At 46.3% G+C, this 22335-nt stretch overlaps 2 protein-coding genes across 11 annotated transcripts in view; one reads left to right on the top strand and one right to left on the bottom strand.

Moving 5' to 3' along the window:
- The window catches only part of LOC142602979 (pinopsin-like), a 28149-nt gene extending 25164 nt beyond the window's left edge, over positions 1-2985 (top strand). The window contains exon 7 of the mRNA XM_075761823.1: positions 1404-2985. Within this exon, the coding sequence (XP_075617938.1) occupies positions 1404-1700 (297 nt within the window). The 3' untranslated portion in view covers positions 1701-2985. The remainder of the gene's footprint in view (positions 1-1403) is intronic.
- Positions 2986-20406: 17421 nt separating this feature from the next.
- ST6GAL1 (ST6 beta-galactoside alpha-2,6-sialyltransferase 1) overlaps positions 20407-22335 on the bottom strand; it is a 45990-nt gene continuing 44061 nt past the window's right edge. For all 10 annotated transcript variants that reach the window (XM_075760919.1, XM_075760914.1, XM_075760923.1 and 7 more), the window contains one exon: positions 20407-21885. In XM_075760919.1, the coding sequence (XP_075617034.1) occupies positions 21644-21885 (242 nt within the window). In that variant the 3' untranslated portion in view covers positions 20407-21643. The remainder of the gene's footprint in view (positions 21886-22335) is intronic.

The raw sequence follows: 22335 nt of genomic DNA, 5'->3' as shown, positions 1-22335 counted from the left end.
TTAATTATTTGTACAAAGAAAGTCCATAATTCCTACGAAATTTCAGTTTCGCATTAAAAAAAAGGGAATTGCAGCTGATGCAGAAATTGTGTGAAACTTCTCAAAAGCCATTTTCCCTAGCAAGCAATTCTGCCAACAAAAAGCAGCATGATTTTTCCCTTGGCCATCAATAGCAAGAGTTGTCTGAGCTTGTTGCTATCATCAGCCCTGTTGTACAGAGAATTATTATTAAAGCTGGTTTGGACTCTCTTGACGCTAGAGATCGGCTATCAGTATTTGACTGTGCAGTTGTAGGGAGGCCACAGAGACAATCCCTAAGATGTAAAACTGGTATTTCTTCTGCTACAGGCAGCTTCCTCAACCTCACGCAACAGCCTCCCCCTGCTCTCCGATGCGCTGTGTGCTTTGCCGTGCAACTGAAAACAATCCCTTGAATAACGGATGTCGAACCAACCCCCATCTGAGAGCTTAAACCAAAACACATTACACAACTTTTCTTCTTTTCCCTAGTCGAATGCAAATCAAACCAGCCAACATCGCTTCCATTGGCGATTCAATCAGCTCAATCCCTACCGTGCTTCTAGTAAGGGCACGTATGGCTAGCCGGACTGCAGGCTGGCATGAGCCATCTCTCGGAGCTCCCCAAAATCTCCGCGCCACAGCAGACCGACGGCGTTTCCATCCGAGCCCGCAGCTGGCTCAGTTAGGTACCAGGATCCTACAAACCTGAAAAGCAGCTGAAAAGCATTTAGTCCTTTCTATTCTCTGTATTGCTATATAGTCAGTAATACTGGGGTTAAATAAAACCACGGGAGGACTGCTACAGGCTGGTCTGAAAATTTCGTTTCTGGCTCTCTTCCCTCCCTACTGCTTTTTAATCAAAGGATAATGAAAACATGAATTAATCTAAAAAATAAATTTAAAAACCCAGCTGCCCCAAAACAAACACAGCACCCAATCCGCAAGCAAGCAAAATGCCCTGTCTGGATTTTAACGCTTCACCTGTCCCCTGTAGTGCTGAAATATTGCAGTGGTGCTAACATTGCCTTGTTCACGAAACGCGGGCCAAAATGACTTCTTTTGTTTTCCTTGGGTTTGTTGTTCTTTCACTGATGTGCCCAGATGAAGGAAAAAAGCAGGCACCTCTTTCCTGTTCCCTGGGACCCCGTCCCACCTTACCTTAGAGAGACGTGAACCTCAGCATGACCGCCCACTTAGCACACGGACCTGTTTTGTTCTACAAAACAATTCGATTTCAAACAAAATATTATTACTTTTTTTTTTTTTCATGACCACTCCAGGAACATAAATGAATATAAAGACCGTAAGATGAAGCCTGTCTTATAAAAAGCGAAATGAATAAAATTCATGCTAACTTGCTGTTCTCTACATGTGTGCAATAGTTTTACAGGTGCTTTTTGGCGCTTCTGAGATGCAACAGAACCACCACGAACTCCGGCAACAAGTCCTCGTCCAGGTCCTGCCACATGCTGCGGCGGGCGCAGGGTGACGCCGGCCCCGCGGCCGAGAGCCCGGACCCCCCCGGGAACCCGCACCCGCCTCCGGAAGAGACCCCAGCAGCTACAAAAACCTGTGCTGGTGGCTCCCTACCGCACCTGACCCAGGCTGCCAGGCCAACGCCACCAGCTGCCACCGTGTTTGGGGAGTTTGAGTCCAAACGGGAGAGTTTTGCCAAATAACCTCATTTTGTGGCTTTGTTTCTAATGCAAACTCACCTGGTTGCTTCCTCAGCGGTTGGTTTCACCAATAAGACGTTTCCCAGTTTCTCAAAGAACTTCCCGAATCAAACGCTGGGAGTTTGACGGGAGTTTTGGAAGAAAACAAAATAAAAAACATGGATGCTTCTAAAAAAAGGTTTTTTTAAAAAAAAAAAACCCAAACCCACGTGTTCTGAAGACTTTCTACCAAAACCCACCCAACCAAAGAAGCCCAAACCCAACACTGAAACAGAGATGCAGGGCACCTTGCTGCGGAAGAGCTCCAGGAAACCACCTCCACGTGAGGGGGGAAGCAAACAGGTTGTTCTCCAGCAGGGAAACTATCGGCTTGCAGACGGTCTCTCTCTGGTTTGGATGACACTGTACCTGCAAAGTCTCACTTCGCTTTTCAGTACAAACCTGAAGGGATTACGAAGAACTGCAGTTACGACTGAAAGCTCTACTGAAATTACAAGTGCATGTATTGGATATGTTTCAAAGTATAGGAATTGCAGCCGAAGCTTGAGAAACCAGGTATTTTAGGGAAGAGGTTTTTTGTTTTAATTATTAGCCTAGAAAGTTATTGCACCGAAGAATAATTTCCCCATAACACCCAGCAAACAACCAACTCCAAATACTCAGCACTGGGCTGGGTAAAGCCCTCACCTCTGGAAATCTGCCACTTTGTGAGCGCTAAGACACAAGCGAGAGCGATTCCAGCTCTTCTTTAGAGGTGTGGTTATCTGAGTATTTGTGGAGCCAGAAGGGCCAGGCCAGGCAGCGGGGGCCGTGAGCGGTGCGGCTGCGTTCATTTACGGCAGGTGAAACCCTGCGGCACGGAGCAGCAGCAGGTACGGTGTATTCTCACCCAGAACAGCCCCAGTCACCCCACCAGGAAAGCTGGTTGGGGATCTTTTTTTTTTTTTTTTTTTTACAGGATCTTCCTCCTGGACCGTCTTCGGGAATCGACGTGGCAGATGGCATCATCGTCTACAAACAGAAAGGTGTTGGAAAGCCTCAAAAGTACAGCTGGAGGAAGAATTAAGAACAAACACGGAACAACCTTCTCCCTCATTAACGCTGAGCACTGTCCCAATATTTTGACATATTTTTGTCATCCCGAATGGGAAGGAAAACATGAAATAGCAACAGTCTGTGCAGAATTACTTTTCAAATCCCATCAAACTAGAGGGAAATGCCATCTTTCACATGAGCTTCACACCGAAGTACGTCCACACCACTGCCAAGGCAGCTATCAGAAACTGCTGTCACAGTGTTACCTGGCATTAATTACTTGGCATTAATTAATTACCTGGCATTAGCCAGCACCGGGAAACGCAGTGGTGTGGGGGAATGGGTAACGTGGGACAAAAAGTTAATTGGATTTTTTTGATCACTGCTTGAGTTGGATCCCTTTCAAATTGCCCAGGTTAGATCTTTCCCTGTCAATATGTACATATAGCACATTCAGGAGCAAGCAAACTGCTAAGGAGTTCAGCACAGTCACCACTTGCAGCTGCCCGGGAAAGAGGATGCTAGATTTGCCTGCAATTCTTTCCTGGAAGTAAATATACCTAGCCCTAGACCCGACCATCAGAAACTTTAAAACCGAGTACTGCATTTAAGAGAGAGCAGCAGTGAGAACGACCTGCCACAAAACCTCTCGGGCTGATTCCCCCACGCAGGACGTCTCCAAACCGCCCAGACTCGGCACGGTTGCTGCCGCGAGCGCCTGCGTCGCCGCTTCCCCCGCCGAGCCTGCCAAACGCGCTCGGATCCGTCAAAAGTCATTCCTGCTCAAAAGGTCTTAAACCTGCAGTTTTGCCACCGAATACGGAAGCCCTTCGCGTGCGCTCTCGGAGGCGGAGGGCGTTCGCCAGCAGCAGGGCTGGCACAGCACGGCGTGCCGCATCCTTCAGGTGGGCTTCCATCCCCACGTCCTCACCCCACAGAGCACGCTGCACGTCGCTCTGACAGTCCCTGTTGCGGGGAGAAATTTTTGATTTTTGCAGGTGATTGTAAGCTGTATTTTCCTTCCAGGGATGGGGGTTTATTTTTTCCTTGCAATGTTACCAAAAGCCTTCTCATACTCACGCATTACTGCGCAACCTATTTCTTTTTTTATTCCTAAGCCGCAATTATAGTAATAACCTAAATAACACCAAATACTTCAAGTACAGAAGCTGAACCCATGAAGTGAAGCTTTTGCTGAGGTTATATTAGCGGGTGAAATCAAAGCAACGGACGCACCTATTGCTAACGAATACACATCAATTACTTATTCCCAAGCACACATCTCTAAAGGGTGGTTTGTTATTTTCAGATTACAAAGCACACCAGGAATTTCTCCGTTCATCTTTTCTGTTCCTTGATACTGTCTCTAGGTGGATTATTAAATTTCAATATGTATTTCTACATTAACTTTGTAACTATGTGACTGGTGATTTTAGTATATGCAAGAATCTGCTCTGTCTCAAAGTATACTGATTTGGCTTTGGTAGGTGTCTTTGAGGTGTTAAGTAGTTTGTGGCTTGTGTTTTCAACACAAATTTTTAGTTTCTGTTCCGTTGACGCTGTCACCTGTGGCAAACACCACCCGTAACCCTGCTCCAGCAAGTGGCACATAGCTGCACCAATGCTGGTTGGAAACACGCAGGGCATTGTACTTTTAAATAAAAATATTCTCGTGCTGTACCTTGCTAGCCTCGTTTCTTACGTGCAAGCAGAACAGCTTGGTCTCTCCGTGCTTTCACAGGTAAGCTGTTTTGACAGAGGACTTGAGGCTGAGTTCTGCAGCAGCAATAGTAGCAGGAATAGTAGGTTGAGAAATCAGATCGCCACAACTCAGCATACTCCAGAAAAAAATAGCCGTGAAATGTTACAGCCCCAAAAGGTTTCTAATCCTTCCTAAGCATTTGGGAGACTTCAGCTTTCTTCCCAGGCAAAGAGTTTGGCAAAGCTTAGGCAGAAACAAACTAGCAGCAGTCCTTTGGGAGAAGGACGAAGGCTGCAGGAGACGCCAGAGGTAACTCAAGGAAACTCTCGGTTTCGCTGGTCGCGTACAAGAGGGGACAGCCAGCATTCACGCTGGAGTTATTCTGCAGGGTTTGCGGCAATAAGCAGCAGGAGAGTTTTGGTCAGCGCAGGACCCAGACAGGACGGCACCCAGAAAGGTAGGGAGCTGACGAACAAGTTATTTTTCCATAGCTCAGTCCCAGGGGAGAACTGTATTTAGCATGATTAACATTTACTTCAGTTGCTGTAGTGACTGATTTTATTTGTCTTCTGCACAGGATGTATGGCTATTTTCTCCTACAGGCCCTAGAGACCATCACCCAAAAAGAGCAGCGCTCTTTGGTCACACAGCTGGCAACTGAAATAACACCCAGCCCCGAGAAAATGTTTCTAAGTTCACATGAGGGTTTAATGCGAGTTAAGCAATCTGCTTTTAAAGAGTTAATTCAGATCAACTTTCCTGAATATCCTCACGTAGCCAAAAGCCCTCCAAAGAGCAAACACTGGATTGTCAACAGAGCCAGTCCCTACCCTGCTAACGCCTGAGCATCCCCTCGTTAATCTGCCAGATGCACCACAGCTATCCAACGCATCCATCATGGGCCTCCGCTCTCGCCAGCTCTTTCCCATGCCTCCCGTGAGCTGAACGTCGCTGTGTTTATTTGGTTTTGTTATTCGAGAGAAGCTGCAGGGCAGCACCCACAAGGTGCCTGGAAGCAGGACCGCCGTGAGCGGGGCGGGCTGGGCCGAGCGGGGCAGCACTCACCCCCGCAGCTCTGCACCAGCTTGGGTACCGCGTTACCCCACCCCACCGCCGCACCCGAGACACACCGATACCGACACCACCGCACGGGTGTGAAGAGAGCCCCTACCATTGGGCTGGCCTCCCCCAGCCACTAGAGATGCTCCAGACCTCAAAAGCCTCAATGAGGTACCACCACACTTCTGTTGATGGCTTCTGTACAAGATGGCTTGACCCAGCTGCACGCCTCCAGTACCCCAAGTCACAGCTACAGTCAAAGTTGAAAACGAAGCCAAAGATCTCAAACTCCAAGGATGCCTGTTGCTATGTCCCAATGGCAGCGCATTTGCCACGTCACATTTGATGCCGCTAAAAGACGAGACTTCTCATTGCTTTCAGTCCCACAGCAGCCAGCATGGCACACGGCAACCATGTTTTCATCAAATAAATCAAAGCCTAATGCTCGTGCCTAATGAGCCCTTAGAAAATACCTCCCAGGTAGGAGATTTAAAAGCCTGGAGTGCTTTTGAAGGCAAAGATGTTCAAAAAAGCTCCACTGGTGAGGGTTCATTCAAGTGTCATACTTATGATGTAAATGTAGTAAAAATGCACTAAGTGCCAGCCACAAACAGTTCTAGCAGCAGTCGCTGTGATCCAAGAAGAAAAACATCCCGTCAAAGGAGACGCGGCAGGAATGAATACAGAAGATCTTATTTCACTCGCTCTAAATTATCAGTGGCGCAGTTACAGAGCCCAAACTGGATGAACAATGGAGCGAGTATTTCAGTATCTATTAAAAGGAAGATGTAAAATAAAACATAGAAGAGGACTGAAGTCAAAGTGCACACAATCCCGCTTCATCATAAGAACTGGAAATAGATTTATACAAGCATTATATGACCAATTACCTGCCTTTGCTTTGGTAATTCATTCACATCAAACAAGAGTGACTCCCACACAGAGGCAAAAGATCCTATCTTGCACATCTGCATAACCCAAATCCCTTCGGTGACTCAAAGTATTCCTGCCTAAGGCCTTCTATAATGACCTTAGAGAGAGGACTGCCTGTTTCTTTATATTTATTTCTGCCCGTCGATGTTTATCCTCGCCATGCAGAGGTACAAAACCTCCGCGTGTGCACCACCAAGCAGAAAAGGGATTTAACTCTCACCCTTAAGCTCCAAAACCTCAGATCCAGCCATGCTGCAAGTTTTTCAGCATAACAGAAACCAAGGAGGAAATAATTGCGTACCGAGTAAGTCAGATATGAAAACTGACTTCTTCAAAATGAGTTGTTCTTGGTCTGTGAGGATGTATGTGGCCTCTTCCTAACTTTTTAGGAGCATGTCAGCTGGAGAAGATCTTCACTCAGGAAGTAACCCAACAGCCTGGTTTTCAAAAGGTACAGATTTTGGGGCACTGGAATTTCTCGGTATCTCTGTCTCCAGTGCCACATACCTACATAGCTTCACTTGAAGGCTTTTGAGTAGTTCCCTCAGCACCAGTATCGTCAGTCCGAGTTACGAAGCTGCATTCAGACTGTGCAGGATCCAGCCTACTCCGTGAGCTGTACGTTTGAGTGTAAAAAATGGAAGACTTGGGCTCCTGGCCAGCCTCCTTGGGTGAAGTTCTCAGGCCTGCTCTACAGAAGTCATCCCTCTGGACCTTTGAAAAGCCAACCAGTCTATAAATAGTCCATGAGAAACATCTTACAGTTTAAAATTAGCACGAAAGACACTGAGATCTCTAATATATCAGCGGAAAGTTTCACAATCTTTTTCCGTGGTTAGACCTGTAACAACCTTCCCACAGGCGCTCCCCACAGAGCCCTTCCCTCAGGTGGGGGTCTCCACTCCCGGCAGCGCCCTGCCGTAGCACAGACACCAACAGAGCTCTGCTTGGGCTAAGACAAGGTGCCCAACTCAATTGCAGATACGATGTGTCAAGGTCCACGCGCATGATATAAGGAATGGTGGGTACTCTCTAGTCACATCAGAGTCTTCCATTGCAAAAAACCCAACATCAGTCGTGGGTTTTACATTGAAATGGCTATCTTACAACTGAAATACAAATGAGAGAGAGGAAAACAGCAAAGAAAAAGCCAAGATAACTCACTTATAAATTTAGTAAATAACAAAAAAAAAATATTTCCTCTCGATCCAAAAGTAGAAAACGTCTCGTAACCACAGGTTTATTTTTAGCATAAATAAAGATGAGAGGTTTAGGGTTTTTTTTTTGAAATTGAGGTCTAAGTTATTCCTCCCAATAGGATGATCATGTCTTATAAGAAGCTTTTATGACTTCCTGTATAAGCCCATTTGTTCCCGAGCTGGTAAAATCACCTCCGCTGCTATTTAACTCCTTGGGGCTGCTGTTAAAGCTGTGTCCAAACATCCCAGCAGGCAGTTAGGAGGCAGTTTTATGAGACACTAAACTGCTGCAAACTCTTACAGCAGGATTTCAGACACCCATGAAAACCTATCCCAGGCTCAAAAGTAGGAAAAAAATTACTAAATCTTAGAGCATTTCTCCTTACGCTATCTTTGAGAACAAGGGCTTAGCTGTTTGCAACGTCTCCAAATAAGCTGTCCTTGAGGGACAACCAATGGTGGCTGTAGGTGACTGCCTATGAACTACCAACAAAAGCACTGAATAAAAAAGTGTCAGGCAGGGTAAATGTAATCAACACTTATCTGGAGCTTGGTGACAATACAGTGATGTCTGCTGAAGGACTCAATTTGCTCTACCCTTGTTAACCATCTCAGGAATAACCAAAACAGAACTAGCGCCCTACTGCTACTAGAGAAGCTCCCTGGATTTTAACAAGCATTTGATTAACCAATCTAACAAAAACGGTTGCTTTCCTTCAACCCTTTAAGAACCACTTTCTTTAAAAATAAGTGGAACTATGGTGTTAAAGCAATTACAAGCCAAAGCCACTCTACTTGCCAGAGTCAACTGTGCTAAACTCAGACAAGATCTGTTTAACCCAAACGTGGGAACACATTCAGTTCTAAATACCAGAGTAAGCCCATAAGGTTAATACTACATAACATCCTAACGGCAAATATAGCCTCATCTGATCCACGCTTGCTGAAGCAGAAGATAGGAAGCGTTTGTTTCTTGAGGCTTATCCTAAAAGTTACTATCGGGTTTAGGCTTTGAACGTGAAAGGAAGATGCCTGCGAGACTGCCCCACACTCGCCTGGTTCCCAGAGAGCCCCCACTCATTCCGAATGGAGTTGGACTTCTCCACCGAACGAGCTCAGATTTGGTCTTAGGTGCAGTATTAAAAGCCCTGCGCTTGACTTGCCACATTCCTCAAGAGCAGCAAGGCATTCAGCAGTGCTGCTTTTGTCTGGAGGCAGACTGCTCTTACAACTCCAGACAAAGGCAGGAGAGACCCTATAGCGAGCCATCACCACGTAAGATACCCCTATAGGAAGTTTCTTCTTAATTCCTGTTTACCAGGCATTGCCGTTACTCCTGAAGCAAAAGGGAATAAAAAGGTTTGGAATAAAATTACTCAAGTCTTAATATATTCTTGCTAGCCACATAATTTTCCACCCCTTCTTTCAGTGCAGCTAATTTTTAGTGGAAAAGTCCTTCTGTTTGATCAAGTGGAAGTCTATCATCTCTCACTGTACTAAGTGAAAGTCGTGTTTCTTTTACTGCAAAGCATGAAAAAGGAGGGTAGTTGTGCCCACATTAGCCTTCCCATCATCGCTGGTTAATTAGCTGGTTATTCTATTGAATGTATGTAAGACACATCTCAAAAGACTATCGTAAAATATACAAGGGAAAATATAAGAATGTTTGAGAGTATGCAGTTAGGAGGACTAACAGTCCAAGATTTCTTTATTATCAGAATTATCTAATATAGCACAGTACTTTATCATAAAGTATTTTCACTTTGGGAAAAAAGCATAGAAGATAATAGAATAAAAATGTTTCTGTAACAAAGGAAGATTGATTAATCAAAGCAGCAGTAAGAGCTCCAGTCAATCTTATTTCTACATATTGTTTTTTTAATATAATTTGCCTAAATAGATAAGGTTTATTGTGGGTTTTTTTTTAAATAGATCAGTCTTTTTTTTTTTTCCCCCTTAAAAGAAAAAAAACAAACCCAAAACACCACACTAGTAAATCAATGAGAATAAGCTCTGTAAGACAGGCTTTTCAGTGCCAAAATATCTGTAGCTGAGTCTGTAACTGCTAACGAAACCAGGAGCGCTGGCTCCTGCTTTGGTGTCACGACCCAGCTCAGCAACACCAGTGATCCACTTCTCCTGGAGAGGGACACTTGCCCCTCACTCCGTCTCTGGCCGAGACCCGCACAGCGGTACCGTGCCGCACACAGCTGCCCCGTGCAGACATCTCCATCAAGGCTGCTCATCGCTATACACGTTTCCGAGCCCGTCTCAGCGGGAAATGCCTCCGTCTACTGACCTTTCCATCTGACATCAGGAGAGATTTACCCCCACGCTGCATCAGAAATTTGCTCATTAACCTGAAAGGTCGTAGACACGTCTGACAAACAGGGATCTGCATTTCCCAGAAAAGAGCGGGGATGCTTATTTTAGTTGTACTTCTCCAAATTTGCTTTTGGATAAGAATAAAATAATTAAGACATGGGGGACAGAGGAAATCCATCTAGACCTGCTAGAACAGATCAGAAAAGGGAAGCAGTTACAGAAACGAGCGCGCTCTGCAAGCCTGAGCTTCTCCTCAACGGCTGCAGCCCGATGAAGGGACCCAAATCCATCCCTTAGGGGTTGAGGTCTGACCCGTCTGTCAAGGCAGAGGTTTATTTACAGAGTAACTGAGACCCAGCCAAGCAACGCCACAGCTTCCTAAACAATTAGCTTTTAACGAGCAGCTCCCTAGGTCAGCCATCAGTTCCGTCTTTGGGCAAGGCGCAGCCACGCTGTGGGAGCGTCCTCGCCGCAGTGCGGGTGACCCCACAGGGGTTTTAGCTTATGCCTTTTCGCTGATAACCCCGACCGCGCGGCAGGTTCACGGGCCGATGCCCTTAAGATACCAACTTACTGACTCATGAGATTTCTCTGCGCTGGCAGACAATCCCAAAGCAAACGCCATTTCCCCGTGTTTCAGGAATATGATTTCCCCACAGGCTTTTTCAGGACAACCGAATCAGTGGCTCCAGCAGGTATTCATGCCAGTCAGTCCGTGGTTTGGGCTACAGACACCGCAGATTTCATCGCACTGAAAACAACTAAAGCTTTTTAGCCTTCACCTTCCCCACCCATATCTTTTAAGAGTATTTCTAACAGCATTTTCTTTTTCAAATAACAAACAGATAAATATTTGCATTTTTCCATGGCCAGGAAAGAGCGATCTCAAGCTACCCTGATAACAAGCCATTTCTTTGGCAAGTTTGCGGACGATCTGTAAATCGGAGCACCGGACATCTTCGGCAATCCATATCTTCTCCTGAATAAGTTGGCAGGGAGAAAGCCAAGGCCACTTTGAAAGCCGGCATCCCAAGAGTCGGGAGGGAAGGCGGGGGGGAGAAGACCCACCCCAAACCCCTGGGGAGTTCCCCCGCGCCCTGGGGGTTTGTCCCACTCGCACACTGCAAAGCTCCTTGGGGTAAATCAGTCGTCGCACTTCCACTGCTTGCTTTCCCAGCACGTTTCAGTAAATATACCTCTCGCCAAGCTGTACTCCAAAGATACACCATGGGCATGATACTTCTTCCCTTCAGCAAATTTCAGTCTGAGACTGGTGTGTTTCTCGTTACTGCTCATAGCAGCAAAGAGCAATACTGGATAAATTAATTTGTAATTGGAAAAGTGACTCAGAGATGAGCAGGGTCCTGAGAGGATAGATATTAATAACTTTGGCTTCCAGGAGGAAAGTATGTTAGAAAATTTTAATTAGAAAAAAAATATGCAAGACAGGGAGAGCCATGTGCGCATATTTAAATGGCTGAGATGAATACTAAAATGGTGTCATTTTCTCCCAATTTCTTAAAAATAGACAGGAACAAGAGACTCCTGACGTTGTACAACATTATACCTCCCATGTGCTTGTAGCAAGGAAAAGGGAAACCCAAACTAGTACAACTGCCATTCTGAGGTGATGCTAAATTACTTCAGAAGAGAAAACCATCAGGCTCCAGGTTATTTCAAGGCTCTCAAAAAATTCCGGTGACTCTTCATTTTAAATGTATGATTCCCTAGGTTTGTAATAAGAAAGTTGCAATTCTGCAAGTTTTTATAACACATACCAAAGGCTGTTTCCATTTAAAAATATATTTTTAAATACTATTTTTCCTCTGTGGGAAACATCTACTTGTGGTTGGGGAGGGAGACTGTGGTTTTATCCCATTTGATATATTTAGACTTTTTTTTGAGTTCTTTTCTTCCAGCCAGATATCTAAAAGCATCAAATGACCAATCCTGAGAGAGAAACTGAGGAACAGCTGTGGTAACAGACATTAGAAAGGTAGTTTTAGACTACCCTGGTGACTTTAATTACTTCAAATACTACAAAACTAATCAGACAAACCATCTTTGAAGCGGCAGTGACAGCACCAGCCACCGTATGACAGCCTGAAAGGACTGGAAGCATTGACCTTGGGAACTTAATTAAGGCAGGCAAAATTCGTTCAACAGTAGCTGAATGAAAGAAACTCATTTTCATCCACATGTCTTTAAGTGTGAAAATTCCCACTGATTTTATCTGCTCACATTTTAAACACCTGCAAACGTTTCCAGTACCCAAATTCCAGCCTGTGCTCCACCCTCATAATGAAATATTAGATACACATACAAGAAAAGCACCTGGAGACTTCCATCCTACCCCGAAAGACGAGAAAGGGAGGCTACGCGCTGCAAAAATAGAAATTCTTATGCGCTGACAACACACTACCATAAAATACAGAGAATCTCAGCCCACGACGGCCCTCCAGCTTGTGGATCTGAATGTGGCACGTGGGCACTCAACCGTTACCGAGACGGATTAATGACCTTACCCAGACTTCAAAATTAAAATATAAATATACACCAGACTAACGAGCATCACGAGTGTAATACAGAAGTGCAGTCTGGCCACAGATTGCACTATTATGGGAAAACTTGGCCCTTCGGACGCCCAAAGTTATCCCCAGAGCCAGGAACGCCCCTCTCTGCCGTTCCTCCTTAAAACACTCCAGCTCCACTGTGCATCTGTTTGCTGCTTCTCCCTGTGCAAGTGTCCGTGCGTGGGCCTGTGCGTATCTATCTCCTACGGCGCTAAAAGCCAGCAGAGCCCCAACAGTACAAGCGCACTCCTTAACTCACAGGGCACGTCACGAATCTGGTTCGGCGAGCAGCAGCCCAGCACCCAGGCACCAAATCACTTCTTGCGGTCTCCTCGTGGGGCGGTGGGTCCTCACGTCACTTACGCAAGGGAAACTGCTCCAGTTTCTGCACCAGGCAAGGGCTTTTTTTTCAGCTTTGCAAATGGAAACAGTTTGTGTAGCACTACAGGATTTCTGATACGTGCCTGTGCATTTGCTCCAGTAAAAGGGCCTTAAATATTAATACTGCAGCAAAATCACACTGACTTCGGACCCTCGTGACTGCCAGCTGGGACGCAGAGCGCCAAGCTATGAAATTGTGTGTCAGGTACTTTGCCCGTTAGACACACGGCTGATGAGATGTGGGGGTTTTCTTTTCTGTTTGTTTTTTGAAGTACGCTTACTATTTCCTGAAACTTGTTTCACAGTTCTTCCCGTTCTCATCAAATATGTAATTTCCTGGTTACTCTTCCTGATGCTTGTTAATTTTTTTGTTACTGTTTGTCAAACGAACAAGTGCCAAGCACTGCCCTCCGTGGAGAACGCACCTTCCCACTTCAAAGGAAGATCTGTTCTCAAGGGCTCTGCTCGTGGACACTGCTGTGGTCGGCTCTGCCAGATCACCGTCTTCATGCACCAAAGCAAAAGGCACGTTAGCAAATAAATACCAAGCAAATTTTTAACTTGAAGGAAGTTAAGCAAGCTGGTGGGGGGGGGGGGGGGGGGGGGGGCTCTCCAGAGCACACATGGAGCAAGCAAACTCGAAATAACACCTGATGGGTGTCTCTTGTGCACAGGGTCAGACCGATCTCAGCGCCTCCGTGCTTCCGCCAGCATTGTGATTCTCGACCTTGTATTGAGAAGTCCCTGCGGTCTCAGCTCTCCGTGGAAGCAAAATATAAAGTGTTTCTGGGTTTCGCTGAAGAAGGTACTCAGGCATTCCCAACTGCTTTGGGGAGTCTGGAGTGATTAAGCTGATGATGCAGTATGGGCTTTTGTAACAAAACGCTCGGCGTAGGCAGCTGTATTCACATCCATATTGTTTCTACCAGAGATGCAAAAAAAATTAAAATCTGCCCTCGCATTCAGTTTCCTGCTGCTGAAAGCAGCGTGGGTATGCTCCTACGCGTATTTGTGGTACACGACTGATACCTCTTTCTCTTGAAAATCCATTTAGTCATATCCCTCTCCCCACCCTTTAAAGATCTTCTCACTGCATTACCACCTCGGCTTCATCTGCATCAGCAAACCATGAGGCTGACCTTTCCTGGACCCACTTTTAGAACTTTCCTGTATTCCTTGTTTTTCCTCTGCGCAGCTCCCTTGTGACCAGCCCCTCTCAGGTACAGCTGGGCACGGTGGGGAATTTAAGACCTCGGCTAACAGAGGGGTGTGCTGGCAAATCACACTTTATGAAAACAAAGCATGACTTCAGGTGCTCAGCTGCTATTAATTTGTGTATCAGCTTTTCCAAAGATGCTTTACTGCTTATGCCGGAAGATTACTGAGTAAAGCATCCACATAATGCTGAGGCTGCGGAAACGTCAAGCCCAGATCTACAGAAACCATCTGCTCACAACGCAGGATGAACAGCGAACGATGATGGGATTAGACCACTACGCACACACAGGTTTCATAAAGGCAAAACACACCCACGACCTTCATCGCCTCTTTCCAACTCCCTGGAGCCCTTCCAGGGCAGGGAAAGGTGCGGCAGGGTGAAACACAGCCCCAGGGAACGCGAAACGCAGCACGGCCGTTCACACTCGTAGGGTGACAGGGCTTGATCAGAAAAAGGGGGAGCAGGGGACGATGCAAGCTTTGTTTTAATATTAATAGCTATATAAGAGAACTGAAAATTAATTAACTTAAAGCTGTTTCCCGTATTGTCCATCTTACGGCAAACAGCAATGAAAATAACTGATTTCTTGACATACCACTTCCTTGTTCACACATACCACCAAGGCTACTCATTTGCCTTTCTTTTTTTCCCCAACACAGTAAAAAAAAAAAAAAGTACATTCTCTGCCACATATAACAGTGCTGTATTATAGCACCATCATTAAGTTTCACTATTAAATAAAAGAGTAAAACTAAAACAATGAGTAAATAAGAACTGCACGGGTTTGGGCGCATACAGGCAGGAGGATGTCAGAAGGGACTTGCATGCAGAGCTGGATGAAACTTTCACCATGAAACCTGGGGCACCACACCTACACCAAAGTCCAGCTTCCAGCTGCAGGTGTCCTGAGGTACCCCAGACCCACTCACATTCACTCATTCTGCCCTCATTTGCTTTACACACCTTGAGATCTGAAGAGACCTTCCTTCCTTGTAGGACACAGCTAGGGAGGACACGGTGTGTTGGCTTGGCACTGAAGGCCTGTTTTCAAGTTTCATATTAATGAGAAGAGAGACCCAGAAGTTGGCATTGTTGTAATATGGGTTGCATGAAGCATCCACTCAGCCAACCCCACTCAGTGCCAGTGTCCCAGCAGAACGTGGGTAGGGTCAACAAGACGACAATCCAACAATGACTGTGTAGGTTTCATTTACGAATACATACCCATTTTGTGGCTTTTTGTTGGCATCCCTCACCAGTATGTGCAGTCAGATCACGACATGCAAAGCAACCACTCCCAGCTACAGCTGTGTCACCTCCACTTGGCAGCAGAACCAAAATGATTCACACAAAGAGGAACTGTTTCCACCCCCTGGGCCACAGGGACATCTCAGAGCTGGACGCAAGCTCGGTATGGAAGCTCAGAGGCAATGGCTCGTCTCATAGGTGAGGTGAGCTCAAAGACAGCTCAAGCTCTCCCAAAGCTTATTGAGCAAGACTTTGAAAGTCTTGAAATCACTGGGCAGAAAAAGTGCTCCACACGCCTGGCATCTCTGGAGCCACTGAAGACCTGTACAGCTGGAGACCAGCTGAACACACAGAGCTCAGACCTGCTGCCAGGATACACGACTTATCCATAGCATTACCTCATGCCATTCAAAAGCCAGAATGCTAAATTGCTATCGCATCGCCCGAGTCGCTCACCGGTCTTCCTATGCAAACAATGCCTAGAATTTGAAGTAGGAAAAATAAAGATAAGAGACCACTATACTTATCTTATTTATACAAGCTAGAACTCAAACATTAAAAATAAGAAAAGAGTTTTTCTAAACTACTGGTCACAATTAGCCTAGTCAGGCTCAAATAATCTGCCAAGACAGTCCTACTTTAATAAGATTAAGTTGCTTCTTGTTCAAACTGCTTTGAACATCTCAGTCCTAATAAATAAGAAGTTTTCTTCACCATTTTCCTTAATTTCTTTTGCTTGAGTCCAAATTCACAGAGCCCATAGAAATAGCATTGAATTGGCACCTGGGACGAGACACCTTCGAAATTACCTGGAAAACTCCATTCCCCTAACACTAACTTGCTTTGCAGTTTGCCCTAGACACAGGAGGTCCAGCTTTGACTGCTTGCTCAGCCTTCTTCCCACATTCAAGTGCAAATGCCCCCTCACACATTTTCTTAAGAAACATGGACCTTTAATATACCTTGGGTAAACCAAGAGACAGCAAGTAGGATAATGCCCATGAAAACACCTGAGGAGAGAACAGGTGACTGAGAGGGGAAAGAGATTCTCAGTTCATGAAAATGATTTATAGCTTTCTTGAAGGCAGGATACTTCACTGCTTTATCCCAGGTCAAGGTTTGGCTCCATTTTTGAGAAGTATTTTAAGCAGTAATGCAGCTATTCAGCATTTATGACTAGGTGTGGAAGACTCAGCCAAGCAGGAAAAAGCTCAATAAGTCCCTCCTCCGCACACTTGTGAAGATTAGTGTTTATGTAACACTTCAGACACCACAAATAACACCGATTTGGTAATATATAAACCACACACTGAGCGTGCAATTCAGTTTTCCTGGTTTTATGCTGCTGGATGTACCTGAAACTCGCTTTTAATGAAACACAGCCTGCTTTCCCACACATTAGTGATGTTGTGCTACAAATGCAAGTACAATTTTCACTATCCAGGGCCCTGCATTTCTTTCTAGTCTTTCCGTTTTGGAGAAGGACTCGGATATTCCACATTCAGACAGGTTAGACTCATAGACCCAAAGTGGCCTAGGGCACCTCAGCGTCACCAGATAGTACGAGGCAAGCACCCGTCGGGGCCTTAGTGAATTGCTGAGGCTCGGTGGAGGTGAGAACACACACCAGAGAGCTTTTTCTGGATCAGGATTAGCAAAAGCTTGGCTGATTTAATCACCTTGTGACAAGGATCCTCCTTCTAAGGTTCTCCTGCACGGATACAACGGGACACGCGGAAAGAAGCCCTCCATGCCCGACTCTAGAACAGCAGACAAGTTGTGTGTGACACTTGCACAACACGAACAGCAGACAATCGCTGTGCACTGCCGACTCCAGGAGACACCAGATCTCCCTCCGTGGTGTTACTGGCATGACCAGTCACGGTCTTGCACCCTGAACCCCTTTTCCATACCTTTCAGCAGACAAGGCTGCTAAGCATCTTGTTGGGTTAGTTCAAAGAGAGAAGCAGCTGTTTGCTTACAAGGCAGAGAGGGCCACTTACCAGTTTTCCCCCATCTTCATTTTAAAAACAAGCTAGGAACAAGCACAGCCTCCTCCTTCCAAGCTCTGTCTTCAAAAAGGAGTCCTGATTTGTGGCTCCTTCTCACCTGGAGTGAGGCACAAAGCCAGCTGGGTCACAGCTTGCTCCCAACATTTCCCAGTGAGCTCATTAGCTCCAGGTGATGCCATGCTGAACATGGTGGCTGCAGGCAGCTCCTTTCTCAGGACACCAGGTAATGTGTCCACGAGCTCTCTCCCGCTTTCACCTCTGCTAGAAATGCACCAGGGCATTTCCATCCCTGTGGCACATTGTTTCTGGAGTGTTGCTAGGATCTAAGATATCAATGGCTGTGCACGCTAATTAGCTGCTCCAAAATGAAGCCCGATGCTTCTGCGCTGTGCCTTGCATCATCACCCAAAGTACATGAACACATTTCCCTGCCAGGCTGATACAATTCACAAGTGAAAACAAACATCCGCAGTGCTGGACAAGAGCATCAGACTTCATGGTACACAACAGAGAAGAATAAGCCATCTTGCTTGTACCCGCTCCTTCAGTTGGGCGCACGCGGAGGGAACAAAAGGAGTATGTGGCTGGGGTGGCTGTGCTGCTCTCCAGGGAGTGCCAGCACTGCTGATATAAACTGTCTTGTCAGGTCTAGTTCCCACTCACACACTCTGTTCTTCTTGGGGAGGCGAGAAAGGGTGTGTTGACTCAGGTACACACAATTGGAATTTCTGGGACTTTTCTCCTTTTTTTTTTCTTTAGTGAAAGCAAAGCAAAACAAACAAGCAAAAAAGCACGTGCAGTTTTGTCAGCCCAATGAAAGCTCTCTTTCAAAGACAATGAAGTCCAACGTTCCTCTGCCAGTAACGTACCCTCATTGCTTTTACAATGCCCAAATATTTAGTCATCCAACCACCAGCCCCTGACAACTGGACCTCACCTCCTCTGGGCTCCAGTCTCCACGCCCATGCCCCTGGCTCTCTACTGCACCTAAAGGCAAAGAAGAAGAAATGGTTTCCAGTTGGAGTGCCAGACCAGGACCACACTCCGCTCCCTGTTACATGTTAATACATTTAAGACTAGACTCTTTTGTAAGATGGGTGTATGTATAGCGTGGAGAAAAAAATCCTGTCACTTCCTAATACCTTAACATCACAAATCGGTTTCTACTGCCTTGTCTAAAAAAATTATAGTATTTGATTATCACAAGTCTTATCAAAAGTTGAGATTTCCTCCAGAAACTGTGTCTGGTTTTGGAATTCTAGGAATTTAAAGCTACTTTTTAAATCTGGACCAGCTAGGTTTCCAAAATGGACTGATACGTGCTCCCCAGAGCCCACACTTAGAAAGAAGCTATCTTGGCAGTGTTTATCTACCTGTCAATTCACTGTCACACTAAAACATCCTTTTTGTCAGTTAATCAGCAGAGCTGCAGAAATAAGTGGAATACTGGATAATGCAAAGTCTAAACCTGATCATCAAGGGTGATGTCCCTTTGACATTAAGGTATAGTTTCCACCACCTTCCAGTTCTTCCCTTTCATTCCCTTTCCTTTCCCCTTTCAGTGTGCAACGACTGTAGCTTCCGCTAGAAGCTACAGGGGACATAATAATTCCTTCCTGGTTATTCTGCAGGGAGGAAGTTACAGCTCAAGAAGAGTAGTTCTAAGCAATATTCAGAAACACCACCACAATCAAGAGGAGAGATCCTACCAACATCAAAAGCCAAAATAATCCCTTCATTCTCCTCCTCCCCAGACTTGCTGACCTTCCCCCCCCGCCCTTCCCATATCATTATGGAGCATCTCTCCCAGTACTTGGCCCTTCCGTGGCTAACTGCAAAGGGCAGCGTTGTCCTCTTCCCGCTTTCCACACGGATAGAAAGCTGTTCACACTCTGGGAACGGTTAGAGACTGCAGGAGGGATAAGGCTTTTGTCACAGTCTAGCTATCGCTGCCCACTAACTTAAACTTGGCTCTTCTAAATACCAGACTTGTCATCACTTGCAATTTATGTTAGATTTTGATCTATGCAGCCAAAAAGAGAAAAAAAAAAAAAAAAGGAGGGTTAGCACTGCCATATTTTAAGCTTTGTCATAATTCCTGTAAAACTCTGTTTAGACTGCCAGTGACTCACATGTTGGCCCTAGCTAAAACCGTTAGCGTCATGCTTGAAATTTCATGCCCAGTACCACACTACTGCTGGTAAGTACCTGAGGGCTCTGAATGACCCTGGGGAGCCTGTTTGACGTTTTGTCCTCTTGCAGGAGCACTGCAGAGGAGAAGGTGGTTTGGGGGACCCCCCCTCCCCACAGCAGACTGTGCTTGCTCCCCTGCAGCAAGGTACCATCCGCCCATCGCACGGCCCAAGCCGAGGAGGGTGGCCGGTCCAGTCACCCCAGCAGGGGAGGTGGGGAAAATAACTTTGTGAGAAATAACAAGTGAGACAGCCTAGGAAAAAAGGCAGAAGCTCTTCAAATCCCAACTAAACACATACTAAGAAGGCAAATCGCTGTGGCAGACAACCCCTTGATCTAAGGGCCAGAGGTAGGACTGTTCCAGTCTAAGGGTGGAGGTGGAGAGAGGTTTGCTATGGGTCTCCTGAGCAACCTCTGCTGGCTTCTCCTCTGTAAGCTCTCTCCTTCCCTAACAGTGAAAACGAATGCCTAACCAGACACGACTGCTCATGGCCTTCACCGCATTCTTGTCCCAGTGCCCCTGAGCAGTAGTGTGAGGACCTGAATTTTTTTATATATATATTTATATGACACGACATAGAATTTGTAAACACCGAGAGATCCAATCCATCCCAACAGATGGGCGTGCAGAAAGCCAGCCTCAGAGCGGGAGGAAGAGCTCCGCAGCAGCCCTCTCACCGAGACGGGGCAAGAGCCACGGGCGTACTGAAACGCGCAGGTGAGCAGCTCGCCTCCTAGCTCTGCCTGCGCCGGGGCAAGGCTGGTACAAGTCCCCAGGGCCACAGAGCAATGACATTTACACTGGTTTCATCAAGGCGAAAACAGGCCAATGACTTCACAGGATTTATTCAAAACAGGAGAAGACAAAGCTTTCTTTACAGACATCATGAAACACATCAGTACAGAAAGCGACGTGGAAGGTGTTCTCACTGACCTACAGAGATTGCAGAGCTGCTACTTCCACCGTGCCACTACAGGGCTGTCCCCTCGAGCAGGGAAAAGCTGCCCCCCCCCCCCCCAATTCCACCTGTGTTTCAGCACAAGAAGCAGAGCACACCCTCCCTCCCCACCGCTCATGAAACACGGGGGCAATGCATCTGCTCCCCCCGCCCCAGAACACACGCAGCGACTGAGAGCGCGCCTCGGTTAGCTTCCAGAGAACTGCAACTCATCCGGCCAACAGCTACGTGGCCTTTCTGTTACCAGAGACGAGCCAGCAAGTAATTTGTCAATCATTGCAAAGGTAGACCAGCAAAGAGCTGGAAAGAGGTACCGACTTCCCGTGACTTCTCCCATTTGTGCCTTGGAGCACCTTCCCCAAAACGTTTCTGAAATAAGGCTTCTTCTGTACCAAGCACTGCGCTGTACGGGAGAAGTAAATGTTCGCTAAAATTTATTTTAAGTGATTAAAAAAAAGTAAAAAGATTTAAAAGTCTTGCAAGAATCACTGAATTGTGAAGTGCCTCCCTCTTCCTCTGCCAAAAATGCCACCTGAATCATTTCAGAAGTCTTACGATTCGAAAGGAAGTTGCCATGGTTATTTTGGACTGAGTTTAGCTTATCGGTACGCAGCTTTGACAGTGTTTCCATAGATCAGCCCCACTCTAAAGAGCTCCTAGGACTATGGGGACAAGCTTTAAATTATTTTTCTTGTTTCTCATTGGAGCAGGTTTTTTGTTGTCATAACCCCTTTGAAGCAAACCAAACGATAATCAGCATTTGATCTTGACTTGTGCAAACTCTGCTTAGCAAGCCTCTTCTGGGTCTACCATACACCATCATCGGTTGAGATGATGCAAGAGATATCCACCTGCTGCACGAGCCTGGCTCCACCGGGAATAAATGTATTGCAGTGGCTCATGCAGATACCACGTGGACGTACCGCAATGCCTTAACGCCACCTTAGAGCCGGGAGAAGTGAGGCAACAAAGTCCTAAGAACAAGTGTTGCAACATGGAAGAGCTGTCAAAACACACCAGTGCTTAGACCTAACAAAACTGACAACCCTGATTTAAAAAGTGCTTTGACAGTCAGGAAAAATTCCTAAACACACTAAAAACTGATCCGCTAGCAACGCACGTTTCGGAAGCCAGGCAAAGTAACTTTCCCGTGAGTATAGATGTCCTCATCTGCGCCCTGGTTTATATGCTTCACCAAGTTTTTCTCAAACAGGAGGGGGTGGTAAGCTCCCATGGTACAGGCACGGTCATGAAACTTCTGGTAATAGTGGCAAATGTCCGTCTGCCGTTTGGAAGGGAGAAATTCGTACACGTGCACTTCGTCACAGAGCGTCATCATGATCACGATGCCTAGGGAGGGAAAGAAAGCAGACATCCCCGTGTCAAACCAGAGAACCGATTAAACATTGCAGCGAGACAGCAAGGAGCATTCAGCTCCAAGGGGAAGGGTTTCCTTTCTGAACGTTCAGACAAGAGGGGGAGAAAACATGTCCAGCCTGATGGGGCTGTTCTCTGAGGCCCTCTCTTGCAAAGCCTACGATTGACTTGATTACAGCAGATTGCTTACAGCCACAGCCAGGCCAAAAGGCCCGTTTTTAAGAGCGCTGCCGTTCTCCGTGACCTTCAGGGAAACTTGGGCGTCTGCCAGCCATGCGCTACAATTAGCCGATCCAAACAGCCCATCTCAAACCCGCTTGGGTAAGCGGCGATGAGACCTTTTCCCCACCTGCCTGTTGTGAGTGCAGGGGACATAACAGCGACTGTGCTTGGGGACGGCTGACGGAGACGGAACAGCCCCTG

This window comes from Balearica regulorum, chromosome 9, assembly GCF_011004875.1.
Source record: "Balearica regulorum gibbericeps isolate bBalReg1 chromosome 9, bBalReg1.pri, whole genome shotgun sequence".
In the NCBI taxonomy this organism is placed as follows: domain Eukaryota; kingdom Metazoa; phylum Chordata; class Aves; order Gruiformes; family Gruidae; genus Balearica; species Balearica regulorum.
Note: the sequence above shows the minus strand (reverse complement) of the source record. Positions and strands in the feature narration are given on the sequence as shown.